The following is a 19,745-nucleotide window of genomic DNA, read 5'->3' as shown; positions in this document are numbered from 1 at the left end:
GCGAGTAGCCTGTTCGACACAACGAAAACGTTAATTTTGTAAGCAACGTGCAAACAGCCTCGCACGACGCTGCGGCGGCAAACGGCAACATGATGCGCTTGTATCGCCGTCACTCTGCGCGGTTTAAACATGTGCAGTCAAGCAGGTATCTGCAGGTGAGTGTGGCAGGGTTGTCGGCAGTGAGTCAAAATGGCACATTCAACGCTACCGGCCACCTCACCTTCGCTTCTTAGATATCTGTTAAGGCACCGCTGCAACCGTGCGGTAGTCGTTACCACTGATCAACTGGTCACTACCATTACTGAAAGGCAGAACACCTGTAGCAGCACATCGTGGTGTCGGCGAGTTGAGTGTCACAGTGAACTTAACAAAAAGTTATCACTTTTTGCATTTATGGCTTCTTGCGTTCAAAGGCATTGTTTCATTAGTCGGCGGCAGTCGTACGTGCAGAGAAAGGCATCAGAAAAGCTTGCCATGCGAAAACTGACCGCAAGTCTTCATGCTGCCTCTTTTTTTTCCCTTACTGCTGCTCTGCCAGTGAAGAAATGCCTGGAAAGTGAACCACCTCCCTCACAGCATCCAAAATCTGCATGCTATGCTCGCCACGGTCTGTGCCTTGTTTGTCCTAGTATCTAAAGTACTCGCAGGATCGAATCCTGGCTGCGGCGACTGCATTTGCAGTGGAGGCAAAAATGCTGTACACCCATGTGCTCAGATTTGGGTGCAACGTTAAAAGAACCCCAGGCGGTCGAAATTTTCTGAGTCCTCCTCTACGGCATCTCTCATAATCATATGGTGGTCTTGAGACATTAAACTCCACATATCAATCAATTATTATGTGACATCGTCGCGAGTAAACTGCAGCGAGGTACACGCTGCCTTTGCCAACACAGCAGCAACAGCAATACCAGCAAAACCTGCATGCCTCTCACATGTTTTAGAATGCCAGTTTCAACTTTTTTTTTTTGCTTTGTATGCGCTGTATTTTCACCGCGATCATGTCGGAAGTGTTGTTTGTTGTAACAGTAGGAGGCTTTGAAAAATGTTCACTGTATGTGGACACAGTTTCTACGGGTAGCATAAAAAAAAATTATAAATGCACTGAAATATTGTCGTTATAGTAGATGTATCGTTATATCTGGGATCATTATAAGTCGGTTCGACTGTACTCCTAAAGAAGGCCTCCATAGTAGAAAGCTAGGACGCATGACGATATTTCTTTCCTTTTAATGGGATGTGAGCTCACTCAGTGTTCGGTATAGCTCTCCAATCAACTGAATGAGTGGGTAGAAGCATGTGGGCAAGACAAACTAAAAAAGCTTGGGAAAGCTAGACCTCTCTACGTACTGTAATACCCGCACACACTCATAGATCTCAGGCTGCCTCATCGTTGATGGCTAAGCTCATTGGTGAGAGAAATGTTTGTTTGATTTTGCTGTGACATTGCCATGTTGAGGCAAATTTCACATGAGTGCAGTGGGCCGAAGTGGAAGGGTCCATAGTGCAGATGTGCTGTGTGTGTGTGTGTGTTTTTTTTGTTTTCCTGAGAAGCTAGGCTTGCTGCTTCAAAATGTACCCAAAGTACAGGAATTATGGTGAGAATTAGTAACAGTTTCGTACGTGTATGTAATGCTAAGATTGTTAACTCTTCTGTCTCAAATAAATGTAGTTTATTTTCCTGCAATGTTTCAATAAATGTAGCTCTGCTTCATTCATATACATACTTTCTGTTCTGTTGCAAAAGGAAGACTTGTGACGAGATTGATACGCGAAACGAAATTTTTCCCAGTAGTTGGTATATGTCATGGTTGGTGCTGCAGTAGAGTAGGTTAACTGTATAATCACGTGGGTTGCCTGCATTGTAGGAAACTAGAGCATGAAGAAGTCATGCAGAGGAATGTTTCACCAGGGTTCTGCAATTTCTCAAAAACTTGCTGGTCACTGCAACTGTAATCATGACAATTCAAAGTAATTAACAGAATGTAAAATTCTTGACACTGTTTTCTGCTCTCTTTTTCAAACTTCCAAGCACACTGTTTGAATGTCTTGTTTGTTCAATACTCAGCTTCAGAAACATCGTTTTACATCATTTATCACATTTGCTCTTACCTAAATGTTCACTAATGCGCGTGTTTTAGTGACAGGAAATATTGACTCTGGGGTCATACGCCTGTTTTTGGGGGGCTTTTAGTAGGTTTGGCAAGAACCGCAAGACAATTCCTGAGCCGGGCTCCAAGCTTTCCCGAGAAGAACTTGAGCAAGAGGCAGAGCGTTTGCGAGCTAGGCAAGCAGCACGGGATGAACAAGAACGCATTCAAGAACAGTACAGGAAGCTGCTGGAGCAACAGCAGCAGCAGCAGCAGCAACAAGAGCAGCAGCAGCGACAGCAGCCATCACATCAACACATGCAGCCTTCCCATCAGCCACCATTGCCACCTTTGCCAACACAGCAGCAACAGCAATACCAGCAAAACCACCACTTTCAGAATCAGGTGAGCATATTAGGTCATTGACAGTGTTATTCATATACATTTTGTGATAGTGTTATTTATATACTTTCATATACTTTCTATTAACATAGCAGGGATGTCATACTTTTATGTTTTATTTGTATATAGTAAATGACAGAGTTTGACATTCCAAAGCAACATCGCTGCTGTCAGACAAACTGTTTTCCAGGGCTCAGGATATAGCGAGTGCAAGTTTTCTATACAGTATACTCCCAGTACACGGAAGTCTGTTAAACGAAACTGCTGCTTGAAAGAACAGCATGATTGGTTTCATATTTAGATTCTCCACCTTTATTCATCTCTCAGTAAATGAAACTCTGTTAAATGGAACACATTTTTCTGGTTCCTACAGGTTCCGTTTAACGGAAGTCTACTGTACTTGGATATACGCAACGGCACTAGCGAAATTTCATGTGTCTGGATCTTGGTACAGACATCTCAGTTGGAATTATTATTAAAGTATTGCACACAAAAGTGTGGGTATAAACTGCCAGTCGTATGTACAAAATAATAGAAAAGGTATTCAAAAGTTTAAGGACACGGTTTTGTTATTACAAATATGCTTGGCTGTGCTTTTTTTTAAAACTTCCCAGTAGTTCGCTAGCCAGGCTATAATGTAGTTTCTGACGTATGTTGATCTATCTCCACGGGAGAAAGCGTGATAATATTTGTTGAAACGTGCTGCTTCACGGGTGGTCTTTCTCACAGCGTGGGTCCGTCCAACATCAGCAGTCCCCGTGCTCGGTCTCCTCGCCACCACCATGTCCAAGCAGAAGCACGCCGACCACCACAAGTGCAGCATCACGTCAGGAACGCATGCAACTGCTAAGAGCCCAGCACCAAAAGAGGCACGTTGAGCGACAGGGCCACTATCCGCGAGACGACCTCGAAGAGTGGTACGAGCAAGACCTGCAGCACAAGATGTTGCGCAGCCCCGTGCCTCCGGTGAGTTTTGCAGAGTTAATGGATGTGTTATATTTGGTCGATTGCTGTCATGAGAATTGACTTAGCACTACTTTTCTAAACCAGGGGACAGAAACTAAACAATGAAAATACTATATACACGTAGTGGACATCCTGACATCATTGCCTCCATGTGTAAATTTAGATGCATTCATTGGCATGTTGGTAGCTCAAAACTAGTCAAGTCGACAAACTTTGTTTGTATGAGTGCGCAAGAATGTAAGTACACTTAAACCTGGATATAACAAAATATTGGCTGTAACGAAGAAAACGAAGAAATTGTCTTGCAATATACATATAGTGTTAGGAACAAACCTTTAAAATGAATTTTCAGATGTAACAAACTTAATTTTGTATAAAATGCAATTTTGTTATAATGAGCTTAATGTTGCATACACAAAGTCAAGAATACAGCTCATCACTTGTCATCTGTTTAGAAATTTTCTAGCTTCTCCATATTAAAAGCATGTGTGCAGCTTTTTTGGAACTCTCCCAGTTGGTAGCTAACATTTCTTTGTTTTGTACTTTAGCTTTGAAGCAATACTTCAGTGAATATTAACCGTAAATCAATGTTATAGACTGTAGTTTACAACTAATAATATGTTATTCTGGTGGGATACAGACCTCTTTAATTATTTGCACAACATAGCAAAGGTGGAAGTATTTGTTAATTCAGTAGGTGCTTATGTGGACTTGCAATCCACAAGTCAATAAGACCAAGGTTTGTTTCATAGCTTTGCATTTTTTTTACTGTGGTGAATGCCAGTCTATTTTAATGGAAAGCCATACCTGTATTCTTATATACATCTCTAATAGTGCAGGAAAAAAATGCATCTTACAAAGCTTTTTCATGCACGACATAGGAAAAAATGAAGTACAGTAGACTCTCAGTAAACGGAACCTGAAGGTATGTGCCTGGAAAATATGTTCCATTTAACATGCGTTCCAATTACTGAGAGGTGAACATATGTACAGAATACAAGCCCGAAACCAAGCATTGCAAAGGCAATAGTTCCCTTTAAGCAGTAGTTCCGTTTAACAGATTTCAGTTTACTAAGAGTCTACTATAGTTACCTTGGAATAAGTAACTTACTTGATGTGTTCCGTGGTTTGATGAGTTTTATTAGTTTTGACACAATGCTTTCATTCTGAAAACAATAAAAACGATGCAGAATAGGAGTGTTTGAGTGCTGGATACTCATTTATGAATAGCTGGTCATTTACATGTTCTTTTGCTGCTGGTTTGTTGTGTTTGTTCTGTTGTGTGGTGATTACGTTGCTTTTGTGGGGTTTGTGCTCTAATCATAACAACCGAGGCTGTCTTGCTGGCACCTCTGGAAGTTTACTAACCACCCGTGGTGCTGGTGCGTCCATGCTTGTGCTTTCAGCAAGGCCGTCCTCTGCCGCCTGTGCCTCACGCCTTGCCGCCACCTGCCTATGGCACTTGCGGCTATGCACAGAGGGCAATCCCTAAGGTACTACCACTTTGCCCACTCACATGGGACCTCTCCTCCTTGGTGCGCTTACTTTCCTCATTAATACTCCCTTCACACACTCTCTCTCTCTCACACCCTTTCTGCTGCCTGCTTTATAGCTAACTACCGAATGTCGCACGAAAGAAGGAGATGGAAAAATTTAGCACAACAATAGCATACTATGGAGTACATTATGCAACATATCATATTTGGCTGCAATGGCACGAAAGAAGGAGGTGGAAAAATTTAGCACAATAGCATACTATGGAGTACATTATGCAACATATCATATTTGGCTGCAATGCTTTTCGTTTTTGTTTCGAATAGATTGGAAGGGCCATTAGCCTAGAATTGAAACGTGAGTACAAAAGATAAAGCTGATTACAACCATTTTTACACCTAATTACATGGAAGGAAAAGGTCAAGTGGATTTGTACTTTTTTTGTAAGCATGGTATAGTTTCAAATTTTGATTTCGGAGAATGAATAAAAAAGCCACATTTACAGATGTATGCGTCTGAAAAAGCGCACATCTGTCATATTTTTTTACATGTTTTGATTTATGCTGGTCATCTGACATATGTGGGGACTGCGTTTGCCATTGTTGCAACATAGCATACCACCTCCGTGCACACCTGGAAAATGACATGCGGTGTTACTGCGTCTTTTAATAATACGGTTACTTCTCTGGTCCTGCAGCCTTTAGAAAACATGTAGTTGCAATATATTCTAGATGTATGTAAGAAGTGATGCGCCCAAATACGGTATGAAGGAAGTGCACTGGCCCCGCCGCGGTGGTCTAGTAGCTAAGGTACTCGGCTGCTGACCCGCAGGACGCGGGATCGAATTCCGGCTGCGGCGGCTGCATTTACAATGGAGGCGGAAATGTAGGCCCGTGTGCTCAGATTTGGGCGCACGTTAAAGAACCCCAGGTGGTCGAAATTTTCGGAGCCTTCCACTGCGGCGTCTCTCATATGGTGGTTTTGGGACGTTAAACCCCACATATCAATCAAGGAAGTGCACTGCAAAATGCTACCTCTACACAAAATTTTAATGTGGTCGATTCTTGCCCCAAATGATCGGAATTGTCCTTAATCTGAAGCCCAGTGTATGTGTGCTTCTTATTTCTTAGTTTCTAGTAATCATCAAGGTTCCTTGTAGTCTAGACATTCTTTGATTTTGTGTGAAGAATGCGTAGCTGTACAGGTGCTAAAAATCTGAACATATGCAGAACAGTATTCAGAGGCAGGCAGAGATAAATTGTTATACTTAGTTCATCTTGCAGATTTTATGCACACTAGTTGCAGGCAGGGAAAGACATGCACTGTGCACCAACATTTCATTAGGTATTCTTGAAGTAACTTTATGCATAACAACATATACCACATTGTTTCGTGTTCGTAGTCTCCCTGGCTTGCTGAAGTAGCGAGAAATGACTACCGTGAACAGTCCCATGATTACTAAATTGTCATGCTGTTGTGCTAAATGTGCTACAGAAACAGAAGCTCAGAAATTAGATCCCCGAAAGTTGGTAAGGAGCTTTCTGTCGCTCACCTGTTTCAACTACTGCTGCATCACTAGTAGCTCTGGCAAAATAAAATTTTGGATGGAAATTTATTGACTCAGCTTTTTGACGGTAGCCCTGTGAATAGAGTGGTCACTCCTGAGGAAACATACCATATTGACTTGCATAATTTGCGCACATTTTTTCCCCGATTTTGGGGCCCCTAGAACACAGTGCGCTAATTACGCGGGGATTTCCCCAGAGCATACAAAATATTGTGCCATAGTCTCAACGCGCGCAGTATATACATTTCTAAAAAAAGAAGAAATAAATTGAAGCATAAACGAAGTGTACTTGCTAATATATGAAAGAATTAGCCCATACTTTACCCAGTCAGATCCTGTCAGTGCGGTCTTGCGGGAATCAATGATTGTGAAGTCCGATTGGAAACCATTGTGTTTTCTTGAAGCTCTTTCGACAATGCTGGGAGAAACTAGGCCGCCCAAAACCGAATTACCGGAAGAACTAAGCATCCGCACATAATTGAAAGGGCCTCATTCAATGGCAGGAAGCTTGCAATAGCAAGCGCGCATTTTTCTGCTTTCTAGCGTACCAATTGTGCCGGTCGTCAAGTTGAAGTACGTTCCCTTGAATTACTTTGCGGTGGCACGCTTCCCATTTTCTTCGGCCAAATTCACAACAGTGAGCTTAAATTTCGCTGTATATATATTTACTGCAGCACATCGCAAGGAAACCATCAAAAGGCGTAGACCAGATGGCGAAAATTTACGAAGTGTGCGTTGCAGCTCGGATGCAGAGAACAAGGGGAACATTTGGCGCGACAGGGCCTTGCACGCCTCCGATGCAGGGAGTCGTCAGTGCTGTGACGTGAGCGTGCATTCTCGCCATTATCGCGGCAGTAGAGATTGGGAGATAAGGGGAGGCAAATGCTCGAACATTTCCGGCGACCCGTCAATGGGTTCGTATTCGGGTGCGGTATTCTAGGGACCCTAGTTCAGGGAAGTTTCCGGAAGCAGGGACTTCGCACTGGCGGCCTGTTTGACTGCGCTCGTCTGCTCTGCGAGGCACGCGTCCGGCCGAAGCATCAAAAAGTCCAAAGGTGCGCGCACCGGCAAGCTGGCTCGGAGAGCGTGAAATATGCAAGTAAATATTTTTTTCCAGAAAGCTGGCAAAATATTTGGAGTGCGCAAATTATGTGAGGGTGCAAATTATGTGCATAATTATGGTAACAGTTCATCCTATTCACATTTTTACATAGTATGATTATATCAGCCAAAAGCATCACAACTACTATATTGATTAGCAACTGTCATTTATCTTGCGGGCATTGTTCCCATCTATTGTATCGCATCAATGCCTGTTTGTGCGTCACGTACGATATTCTAGAGTGGGCAAGAAGCACAACTTATAATCACAATGACAACTGTGACTGTTCCCAGATGAATAGATATCCGTTATTGCAGGTTTACCACTACACTTTTCATACTGCAGGCAGTGCCAATAACTGTTGAGCTGGTGTTAGCTAAAAATTTGTCCGAACTATTGTGTTTCATTGTTGCTCCTTTGTGTTGCGTCAACCAAAAGCAGCTTTAGAAAGCTTTTATCTCAGATGTTCGTGCCTTCTATTGTGCCATTACAAAGGCCTGTCAATCACTGCCTGTTATCTTTCAGGCCTTCCTCCACAATAGGTGCAGCAGTTATAGCGAAAAGCTGTTGTTTCCCTGCTATCTAAAGAATGCAACACGAGATAGCAAATACCTAGGGCATGCCTTTGAAAGACAAGTGTTGCGTGACAGTAATAAGACCTCATTTATTGTAGATTAGAATGAATTCTCAGGTGACCTGATTGCACCAGTATAAATCTACAGTATTTCTTCGATCCATGCAATAACTGTTCTATTGAATCCATTTACTTTTCTTTCTTTAGTTTTATATGAAGACAGAAATGGAAAAATCGCTTAGATTTGCAGTATGTACTAATGTTTCACATTTTCATGGCAAAAAGTGGCACACTTAAAAGAAATAGGATCTTTTATTTAAACAGTTGAAGGTTATTTTGAATTCCGTGCTGTTTAAATGTTGAATTCCGTGCTGTTTAAACAAAAACAGCACACATGAACGCAACGATATTATGCAGTGAAATTTTGGCATGTTGGAAGCAAATAATGAATGTAAAACTAGAGCTTTGTGTGTTATCTGCATCAGTCCTTGTTTGTTGTGCTGTTCTTACCATCATTAGGCAAATGGTAAAGGGGGGCCCATGTTTATGTACCGTGTTTTTTTCTTTCTATCTCTGAAATAGAGGAGCACTTACGTTAAGAAAATTAAAGATTTCAGGTAGTCAATGTCGTATGGAGCCATCCACTCAGGCGTTCCATTCCTTAAACTGGCCACTCAGTTTCAGGTTGTAAAAGTCTACAATTAATCATATCTAAAGAAAAGTGGTAATTACCCATGTATCCATGGTGTTACACCTCTTTATAATTTAATTTCATACTCATTTGAAAATTTTTTATTACCTGCTCATATCGGCATGAGGCGCGACCTGAGATGACTGTGATAAGGGTGAGAAGTTTGTTGATAGTGATTGGGATCAGTCAGTAGTGTCAACTTTAGGCACTGTAGCAAAACATTAGGCTGGTGCACAGACTACGGTGGCATAAATATGAGAAAGCTGTTCTGGTAAAAGTCTTAAAAGCAGTTATTGATGCAATATTGTGATAAATAAATACTAATGTTTTGTGACATTAATTTGCAGACTTTTTCTATTTTTTACCTTTACAGACTGTAAAAAGGACATGTTACACTACTCAGAAGCGAACGCAATCTTTAATGTATGCAAGATGTGTATACTGTAATAAACCAATGGCTAACAGTTACTGTATGGTAAGTGGAAACGCACCACAGCTGCGGGGCTAGTTAGATGCAAACAAGTTTTACAACATGGGTCGGCAGCATGTCCCTTTCGTGTCTCATTTTCATGCCGGTATCACTATTGATAAAAAGCAAAGTTGATATAAGTGCTGCCAAGTGGAATTGCTGTTATTTCTCTTCTGCACATCATTGAGCCATAAGCATCTTTTTAATGCCATTCTTCCTTATTCATGCAGCGGCAGAAAAAAATCACAACAGGCTGGCATTGGGTTAGGGACACTTCATTAACACTGACAGTTGGGCGAGTTTGTGTTGATTCATAGTTATGAATGGTGCAAAAAAAACACACACACACACAAGACACAAATGAAGTAAAACCACTGTAGCTCGGACACGTTGTGCTAAAGCTTTATTACACTGTGAAGTTTCAGCATAGCAGAGGAAGGACTGGGCAATTCCTATGTATCACCAAGATATTCCCGCAGTACCGTATGTTACAAATGGCCAAGCCCTTCTCAAAGTATGTTTCGTGGGCGCGATAGGGGACACCATATTTACATGATCATGTGCAAATAATAGTGACAGTGACAGCTATGCACACATTTGCATGACTTTGTGCACTCGAATGCATCGGGCCACATTGGAAATAATTGAGGCATTTGTTTTGTCCGTTCAGACAAGACCCACGAAGAGAGCGCAGGAACGAGTCTGCACTATGCATTTAAATTTGCACTTGTTCATGGGGAAGAAGTGGCATCCCTGATTCCTTGATAGGGTGTCTTTTTAAAGACGATAGGCTCCCTTGGGGACCTTCGACGAAAAAATTTTGGTCTGTCTGTCCATTTGTTAGTTTGTCCACCCTTAACGGCACCGGGCATTTTAAATGGCACCAGCGGATACCCCAAACGGCCGACCCCATCCGCAGCACCCACCAATGTTGCTCGAGATTCAGCGTTCATACTTGTGTGATTGTCAATTAAAATGCAATTATTGCGCATATCTGACGCACCATAACAACACGTATATATTCTGTATATGTGTCTTTTACTAGAAAAGGCGTACATAAGTTATTTTAAGGATCATAGGGTTTATCACGCAGCGCTGACCATGCAACGCTTGCACGAAAAGAGAAGTGTTTCCAATGCTTTGCTAAGACGACACGGTGGTGGCACCTACCAGTCGCCTTGCGTTCTACACCTTATCGTCTCCGAAACGGGCGCGCACGCCCATCTCAGAGCCGCGCGTTTCGTTTTCCAGGATAACTGCCAGATAGCGCTCATGTCTCACGTGTGACGTGACTTGGTGCGCTCGTTCGCCTCCGCTGCACGCTCGAGGCACTCTAACGCAGCGCCTCCAGAATAACTTTCACCGATCTTCTTGTGCAGAACATCAAATAAACGTTTTGTTCAATCTCTCCAGACTCAAGCTATCATCTTTCGATGACATTTGCAGTGAAACATGCAGATACGGGGCCAATGTTTTTTCTTTAGACTCTACCGTTGTAGAAAACACCACGTCACTTCGCAGTTACTGCTTACGTATTGCTACGACAAGCTCTGGTGTCAGATGGACTTACTAGTGGTAAAATAGAATATATATATATATATATTCAGCCACTTGAAATGCAACAGGTGCAACATTCATTACATATGTTGGCTACCATAGAGGTGCACATGCATATAAAAAAAATACTATTAAAAGGCCAGTAAACAGCCCTGAGGTCCAAAAATTTTTAAAAAGTGATATATGTGCAGTTTTTCTTTGCAAACATGCTGCTGCAGAAACTTTGCGAATACATGTTATATTAAAGAAGTTACCGGGGTTAGAACATCGGTCTAAGCTGGTTTCAAATTTTCGCGTGGCCTGGCCCCCCTTCTCCCTTCCATTAAGAGGAAGGCGTAGCCCATCGTAGTGACTCCACCCACTTCGGCAACATGACACCACGTCAGCGATTGACGTCATCGGCGAACTCGGATCAGTCGCAATGCACTTCCGCTCGCTGCGAAGCGTGGTTGTTTGTTTACCGTTTGTTACACCAGCCGCAGGTCAACCGTGTAAGCGTCAGGTGCGAAGTGTCGACCACAAATGATCAGGTTCCTGACGTACGTCACTGGATGGCCAATTCGCTTCAGCCATGCAGCGTGCTGGGCCCCACCGTCAGGCACCCGGTGCCGATGCTTCTCCGCTGATCAGTCGTTCGGTTTGCAGCCGACGACAGAGCAACGCTTTTTACCCGTGTTGCTCATGTCAAGAGCGAAGTACGTTGGTACGTGCGCGTAGGTGCTGTAGTTGAACGAGGAGTGTACACGTGCACGCGACAACTGCGAGGTTGGTTCTTTCACTGCTTTCATCGCAGTGCCAAGACACAGGGGGCAGTTTCGTAGCTGTGGGTGGGGACAGGAACTGACATTGACTTCACTACTGTTTTTTCACGCCTTATTTAGACCAATCGGCAAGCTGCATGCTACGTTACGTCGCCGATCGCAGAGTTGACGTCACTGCACGTACAGGGGAGTCGGTCAGGCGCAGGAAAGATGCACGAGAATCGTTTTTCGAAATAGAGGCTCTGTGCGGCCCGCAGTGCTGTAATATTCAGAAAACGTGATCGCTGCGGTCTAATCTATGAATTGCCGAGCTTGTATGGGGGGTGTAAAAAAAAAGACGGAGCCTGTTTACTGGCCCTTTAAGAAGCTGAAGCAACATTTGCTAATAGTGTATGCTCAACCTTTTGCTCAGTTGAAGCACGCATGTGACTTCCCTAAATTTTTATAGAAAAATAAACGTAAATGATGTGCACTAAAACTTCGTTAAAAAAACTTTCTTGCCAAAACCTGTTTAATATCCCTCTATTTAATGTGGGGAAATAAAGGTTGCTTTTCTTTTTAATGAATAATTGATTGATGATGCTGACCCTCGATACTACAGCTTCAAATTGTGGGACTTCAGCATAAAGTAAATTGCTGTAATTCCGGTGCTTTGCTGGCAATTTGATGCTTGCTTCATGCATAGCGTCTGTTAGGAACAGTTTGCCCCCTCTGGAGAGTCTTTTTCCATCCCACAGCATTAATTGTCATTTGGCTGGCTTGCGTGTCTTTCTGGAAAACTCTGCACTTGCCTCAGAGAAAAACGGTGCACTCAAACCTCGATACAACGAGCATGGATATAACAAATTATCGGTTATAGCGAAGTGTATGAAGAATAGATGTCATAGATACAGTGCCGCAAATATATGTTTATAACAAATTTCCAAATATAACAAAGCATTTTTGCAGCAGGTTTGACTTTGTTATTATGAAGTTTGAATGTATACGTTAACTTAGATTGTTAGTGCAAAGTACAGGGCACTCAGTGATGATAAAGTATGCGAGATTACAACCATAGTTGTGGGACAGAATCATGCCCACAATAGGTCCTTTCCGTTTTACTCTGCATAAAGCATTCCAGATTCATACATAGAGTTTATAGGTGATACACAATGTTATGCATTACTCAAGTTTTATATTTTCTCTTCTCGTGGATCCTATCACTTGCATTCAATGAATGCTGTCTAACAGCTATGGTTAAAACTGCTGTGAGCACCAGAAATTTAAGCAAGCTCTTTACTTTCTCTCATTTTGTAAGCTTACAAATTCACATGCATGAATTGAAAATGACATGCTAATTTTTTTGTCTTTTAATCAAGCTTGAAAGCAAAACTTGTTGTTTGTACTACAAACAATTCAAGTGTGAATGAAATTTTTTATATGTAATGTGTATGTAGTGCAAGATCTGTATGTGCATACCAACTATTCTTCAAATTGTGTGTTTAGGTGTCCTCTCTGTAGTAATCCCTGTTACTATTAGTGGCGTCTTCTTTTCCCACCCAAATTATGAATGAAAGGGTCTTAAATTTTCTGACACAACATTGATGCTACCATTTTTCATATTTTCCTCAAACTCTAAAGCACTTTGCAGAAAGAAAAAGAAGTGTCATGAAAGACTGTGAAGGGAGACTAGACATAAACAATGTAGATGTGACAGTGACACAGTAAGCAAAGTAAAGAATGCATAAATTAGTCATGAAAAAAAAAGTGTGCTTGTTTGTTTATCTTGTGGAATATGGAGCTTTTCCACTCACTAGAAGCTCGAGGAAGTGAACAACAAAGAATGGTTTTGTAGGCAGTGAAATTACCCTTGAAAATATCTGGCATTGTTATTTTGAAAGACAAAACTCTTTTAGAATTCTTGGAAAAAGATGCCTAATGCACATCATACTGATGGTACAATTGTTATTGAGGAAATCTTAAAATGTCAGGCTTTAATAGACCACATTGAGAAGCACATTATGACATAGTACTTAAGACCATTAGTATCTAGAAATTTCACATTCTGTAACTCTTTGGCAATCAACACAAGAATGAGTATTGGAACTTCACATATGCTGGTTGAAAAGGTAACCTTAACAAATTTTTAGCTGTTTCCACAAGCACTGTAGAGTTAGCGATAAGCTGCGTACACCTAGGGCAATGGCTCAGAAGTTTTTCTGCATCGCTCGGTCTTTTCATTTGCGCAGGTTTGCAGTCCTCAGAGAAACACATCATTTGGTCGATCTTTTAGTCTGAGAACTTCGCGTGGTCTTCAGGTATCATCACTGCATTCGCTGTCACCATTACCACCATCATCATTACGCAGCTGCAATGCACTCTCCGTTTCCACTCTGCATGACTCGGGTGCAAGCACCTTACAACTGCATAGCACTTGCTTGCAGTGAAATCCTTTAATTAAAAAATGCACGCTTGCTGTGTTGTGCATGTTACAAACTATGAACTCATGTTAAAGAATGTTCGTGGAGAATGATCAAAGGGGCACTGAAAGACTGTTTTAACGTAAGGAATGGTTCTCAGCCTGTGACACTGCTGCTGCGAGTATGTGATGAGGAGCCTACTAGCCCCTTCATACATTGGTGGTAAAGTCCACGATGATGTGTAGATCAGCCATGGGCTGGTGATTTACAACTAGAAGTTATAACTCAAGATTGAAAGCTTCTGTACCCACATACACCCTTTTAGGTCTTCTAAAACACTAGAGCGCAACTTATTAATGCATTCCTTCCATTCCGACATGCTTTTTCATGTTGCCCTTTGGCGCCCCAGGCCATAAACAAAGAGCTAGTATTATACTAAAAGCCTGGGATATGTCACCTAAGAGGAACCAATGAATTGAGGAAGAGCAGGCAATGAAATGACAGGTCGTACTCATTATATATCTATATTCTTGCGTGAGGTCCTATTCAAAAATTTTTTTTGTAGAGCGTTCCTTGAAGGGTGTGGCATCCATTCCAGCATGTTGCATAGGCTTCAAAAAAAGTGTTTCAGGGCACCTTTGAATACGCTGGGTAGCCAAATAGCTATTCCTTATGCACTGTTGCTTTCCTGCTTTGTCATTATTTTATCTTACTTTTTGTTCGTGCTGCATCAGCTGTTAATGCTTGTGCTTTCTTTGCTGTGGCACTGCTTTTGTCATGTGTATTGCAAATGTTACTCTTTTATATATCATTGCAAAAAAAAACTTCCTCTCTTCAAATCACCTTTTATTTTTTGTTGATGTTTTTTTATTCCCTCTACAGAGGCGAGAGAGCGATGTTGTCCACTCAAGGTCACAAAGTTTTGACATTTTTAAAGAAATGGAACGGTAAGGCTTCTTTTTCCTTTTGTTTCAACATTAATGGGGCACTTCATCGATATTTAGAACCAAAGTTGGGAACTAGTGTATTTATGAAGACCAGTATACTGCAGGTTCACTTTAATCCAAGTGCCAGCCTAAATAATCCGCACATCATTGAAATAATGCTCTGAGTGTCAAGCTGTGTCAATAATGCTCTCTGAGTGTCAATAATGCTCTCTGAGTGTAAAGCTATTTATTCTATGTGCAAACATTTAATCCAAGTGCCAACTCCGTTAGGCCGCATGCCAGTGAGTTTAATCCAATTGCCAACGGCTATAGTTCAGGTGCCAGTCAGTTTAATTCATGCACAAAAAGCAGAATACGGGGTGTAGAATACAATTGAAGTGCAGTTCCTACAATATATTAATTGCAAGGTAGAACAAATCATTATTATTTGTAATTGCCACTAGTAATTGTGAAAAAAAAAGTACTGCCGTTGTTCGCTTGAGTCGTGTTTGTACTTTGCCATGTACACATTTGTAGATGAGTGCTTCACCCGGGTGAAATCATTTTAGTGGCAAAGAAAAAAAAGCAGGAACATGTTTAAGAATATTTTGTATTTGTCATTAAAGCTCATAAATGGATTTGTATAGCATTACATGACCTGGACTGGTCATGTAATGCGAAGGACAGACTATAATAGTTATAGGAGTGTCGGTATGCATTCCAAGATAAGGAAAACCTAGCCGTGGGCAGCGATGGGTCAAGAGCAAATACTATATAATCAAGAAATTAGGAGGCCCTCGCAGGGCAGAGTGAATTGCAAATAATTCGAAGAGGTTTTTGTCCACATAAGATGTAAACTTGTGATCCTGATGTGGACTACGGAAGTCATATTTTACATTCATATTAGCTGTTATCCTTTTATTCAAACAAAATTGTGGGTATTCGATGAAACACGCATGTTCCAAGCAAACACGCTTCAGCAATACTAGCGTCGTCTGTTACATGAAAACAGCATTATCTCTTTTGATGCTTTTTTTTTAAACTTAATTCCACTTGAACCCAAATAAATGCAAGTTTAGTTTTTGAAATGGTTATTTCTGATATGAAGAACAATAAATATCATCCGTCGATCACCATCGTTCTCAACTGGCTGAGCGGATGACTGCGAACGCCTCAGCGAACAAGCAGGCAAATGCTGTCTGCTGAGCTGACGACATGAGTCTCTGCATATGCGATGGTGTAGATGATTAGCCGGAATAATGCAGAAGCGATGAAGCATAGACTAACATGGACTCTACGAGCAAATACATTTAGTACCCATAAATACAATTAATATGCATTGTTTTTTTATTAAATTTGAAACTATGACACCAAGATGTTAAGGGGAAATAGCACTGTACTCCATTCCATAAGTGCTAGCATGTATAGGCGAGCAAAAAGTTCTTCCTGTAATTTTATGTTTACATTATTCCGACATTTAGACTTTATAAGGTGGCAAACCATGTGCTTTTGGGGCGTGGATTAAACTGACTGGCTCCTGAATTAAAGCCACCGGCACTTGGATTAAACTCACTGGCACGCGGCCTGAGTTGGCGCTTAGATTAAACATGTTGACGCTTGAATTTAATGTTTGGCACATAGAATAAATAGCTTGGTACTCACATTATTTCAATGGCTTGTGGATTATTTAAGCTGCCACTCGGATTAAAGTGAGCGGGAAAACCAGTAGTAACAGCCACAGTTGGTGCATGTTAGTCATGCTCAAAATATGCTGTGAAGTGGACATTCATTATCGAATTATGGATTTCCTTTTATGCGAGTCTCTGGATTTCACATAGTCTCACAACCTCCTACGTGACTCACTGAAGATAACATACAGCCAGTTTGAGCTCAGAATCGGAAATACCCTGTGGTTACTCCACTTGAATTTAGCTTTCTGAGCAGCAAGCTATAAATTTAGTGCATTCTCACATTTGTTGGTCAGATATCTTCTACGATTAAAGCCATTGGCAATTGGATTAAAGTACATCGATAAATTGGACTACAGTATATATTCTTTGTGACTCACTAGTAGAGTGCCAAGTTACTACATACCGTTATAAAGCCACCTTGCAGAGTAGCACCAACAGTAGTTTATGACATTAACATGCTAGTGTTCTCGTGAGTTAATAATGCATTGTGTTGTTGCTACAATGTTGTGCTATTTGCGAATTAGCATTGCGTTGCTATTTTCTGGCACAGGCCGGGAAGCCGTGTCGGACTCGCAGACCCAACTCAGTACAGCCACTATGTTAACTTCAACGAGATTCAACTACACCTTCGGCAGTTCCAGCAGAAGCAGCAACAGCAGCAGCAGCTCTTGTCACAGTCTCGAGATCCCACGTGCAGCAGTTCGTCACAGCCAGTGCCCCCACCACCAATGTCCAATCGGTCTCGTTCAGAACGCCCGTCATCAAACTACTTTGAATACGAGACTGTCCAGGGCACACCTTCGAAGCCTCAAAAGGAGAGAATTGGCATGGGACCCACAGAGTCGAGTTCACTTCCACGACACGCGCACGTGGCCGGGCATCGTATGGTGTATGCAAAGACAGTTCCAACACAACAGACAATGCTACCCCCCCACAGTTCTCTCGGTAGTGGCAATGGTGGTGTGATGATCAAAACTGTTCCACGTGCTGCTCCGCGGGCGCATATTCAAACGATGGCTGGCTACAGGAATTCGCCAAACCACTTGTCACAGGTCTATGGCATCACATCGCGTCATGACATTGGACAGCAGATGCCTGGCTCCAAAGTGTGAACGTTCCAATGCTGCGTCCTGTGCTGTTGTGTCTCCATTATTTTATTAATTGTCATGTTGTGTGAACACTAAGATACACGAGTGTATAGCACAGGCATTGCTTTCTACCAGTACCTCAGTGATGGAAAATGTTCATTTCGTGCAGGAAGTAGTGCGTGATATGGTTGGCTGGACCAGAAGAGTCATCCGTCCTAGCTCGACACTGCTGCGGCTCGCCCTTTTGCCATGCCCGAGCTAATCTATCTGTTTCAAACAGGTGTGAATCGCTATTCATGTTGCTAGATGCACCGAGTTAGATACTAAAGGAACAGCGTGCCATTTTTATGTGAGGTAGTGACAACAGGAGACAAAACTGAATGAAAGCACCACTACCTCTGCTATGCGTCCAGTGCTGTTTATTGTGTGGTGCAGACATAAGTGCAGCTGATCGTATTTTTAGAATGCAATTTTGTATTGTTGTGAAAGCCATGTAGTGTGCTTGTAAGGAAGTTGTTGCGTTTACACCCGACGAAAGAAACTTTTTTTTTCTATACTAACAAACAGGAACAAAAGGATGTGCAGGTGCCTTGCCAACTCTAGGTTGTTTGTAAGAATGTTTTCATCTGCATAATTGTGAGGTGTTTGATTGAATAGTGTAACTCATTGCCTTACATTTACTATCATGGGAGAAAATTTACGTCCCGTTCTCATACATTGCTGGTGACCAGCTGATTTGTTCACCTGCTTGTTGCATGTATTTACGCATTCATTAATCTTAGCATCAAGAAAAACTGTGCGTATTGTAAGTGCCGGTTTTTTGCTCCCATGAAATGTTTTTTTTCTTTAGTCCTTTGTATATACATTCCTCTCTCTCTGCTTTCTATAATTTTTTTTTTATTGTTATTGAATGCGGCAGTGTGGCCTACGACAGTGTAATCACGCCTTATCACATATCTCTGCACCCTTTATACAAGGCTGTGCAGCAGGACCGTTCATCATTCCTGTACTTTCTTGTATCTTGTAAAATTTTTCTGACAGTTTATATATATAAATGAGACAGCATCTTTTTAGGACAAGCCTTTGTAAGTCTGATTCTACACTCATTTTTCATTTGAACGTACAGAATAAAAAGAAATGTACAGTTGATCTTTTCCAATCATTCTCCTCTGATTGCTACACTATCATGCACAGGGGTCGACCACAACAGTTTGACGGAATCTTCCTCATCATAGGTGTAATTTGGTGAAGTATCTGCCTTGCTCGTACGCAGAAATTGTTGTGGTGTTCAAACGTGCCAGGACAAAATCGGAAAGTCTTCTGCGAATAGTTTTATTTTTCTTTTTTTGCTGTCTCCAACGTGGTTTTCTTACTGCAATACAATGAGTTTGTTTGCTTTGTACACATCTGGTTTTCACATAGTATGGAACTGGTATAGCAGCCATCACTTTTATGTTTTTGCTTGGTTAATGAGATAAAAACACATTGATCTTGCTTTGAGACAGAGTGAGAGACTTGAACAGATGATTCCCTGTGGCGCTGGCTAAGTTTTACAAATCTCTTTCAATTTCAATCACTGCATATAGATGACTATTATATGATAAGACCATTCGATGCCAGTGACAAATTCGACTGTTTGACTGTGTTGTATTTTCAATCACAGGCTATCTCCCATGAAGGTTCTTGTAGATGTTTGAACAAAGTATAGGAAAACTAGTACAGCAGACATCATCTGGGTGTTTTTGCCTCGGTAAAAGCTCATTGATCTTGCAATGGGAGAATGTGAGACTTGAATAGACAGTTCCGTGTGATGTAGGCTGATTTTACGAATCTCTTTTTAATTTCAAAGAACACACATAGAAGATATATGCTTGCTTCAACACAAGCTTTACTGCAATACAACTTCTTTGTATTTGCAGTTACAGGCTATCTCCCCCTTTTAAGTGAGCATTAATTACAAGAGGTTGAAAG

General features: G+C 41.6%; 1 protein-coding gene across 14 annotated transcripts in view; it reads left to right on the top strand.

Annotated features, from left to right (window-relative positions):
• Nucleotides 1-18,923, top strand: part of baz (par-3 family cell polarity regulator) — a 223,824-nt gene extending 204,901 nt beyond the window's left edge. For 5 of the 14 annotated variants that reach the window (XM_075891474.1, XM_075891476.1, XM_075891479.1 and 2 more), the window contains 7 exons: nt 2,192-2,492; nt 3,219-3,455; nt 4,862-4,990; nt 9,257-9,358; nt 13,899-13,967; nt 14,952-15,016; nt 17,237-18,923. In XM_075891474.1, coding sequence (XP_075747589.1) covers nt 2,192-2,492; nt 3,219-3,455; nt 4,862-4,990; nt 9,257-9,358; nt 13,899-13,967; nt 14,952-15,016; nt 17,237-17,798 — 1,465 coding nt within the window. In that variant the 3' untranslated portion in view covers nt 17,799-18,923. The remainder of the gene's footprint in view (nt 1-2,191; nt 2,493-3,218; nt 3,456-4,861; nt 4,991-9,256; nt 9,359-13,898; nt 13,968-14,951; nt 15,017-17,236) is intronic. The other 9 variants (XM_075891485.1, XM_075891473.1, XM_075891475.1 and 6 more) reach the window with 8 other exon arrangements.
• The last annotated feature ends 822 nt before the right edge of the window (nt 18,924-19,745 follow it).

The sequence above is a fragment of the Rhipicephalus microplus genome, chromosome 1 (assembly GCF_043290135.1).
Source record: "Rhipicephalus microplus isolate Deutch F79 chromosome 1, USDA_Rmic, whole genome shotgun sequence".
In the NCBI taxonomy this organism is placed as follows: Eukaryota; Metazoa; Arthropoda; class Arachnida; order Ixodida; family Ixodidae; genus Rhipicephalus; species Rhipicephalus microplus.
Note: the sequence above shows the minus strand (reverse complement) of the source record. Positions and strands in the feature narration are given on the sequence as shown.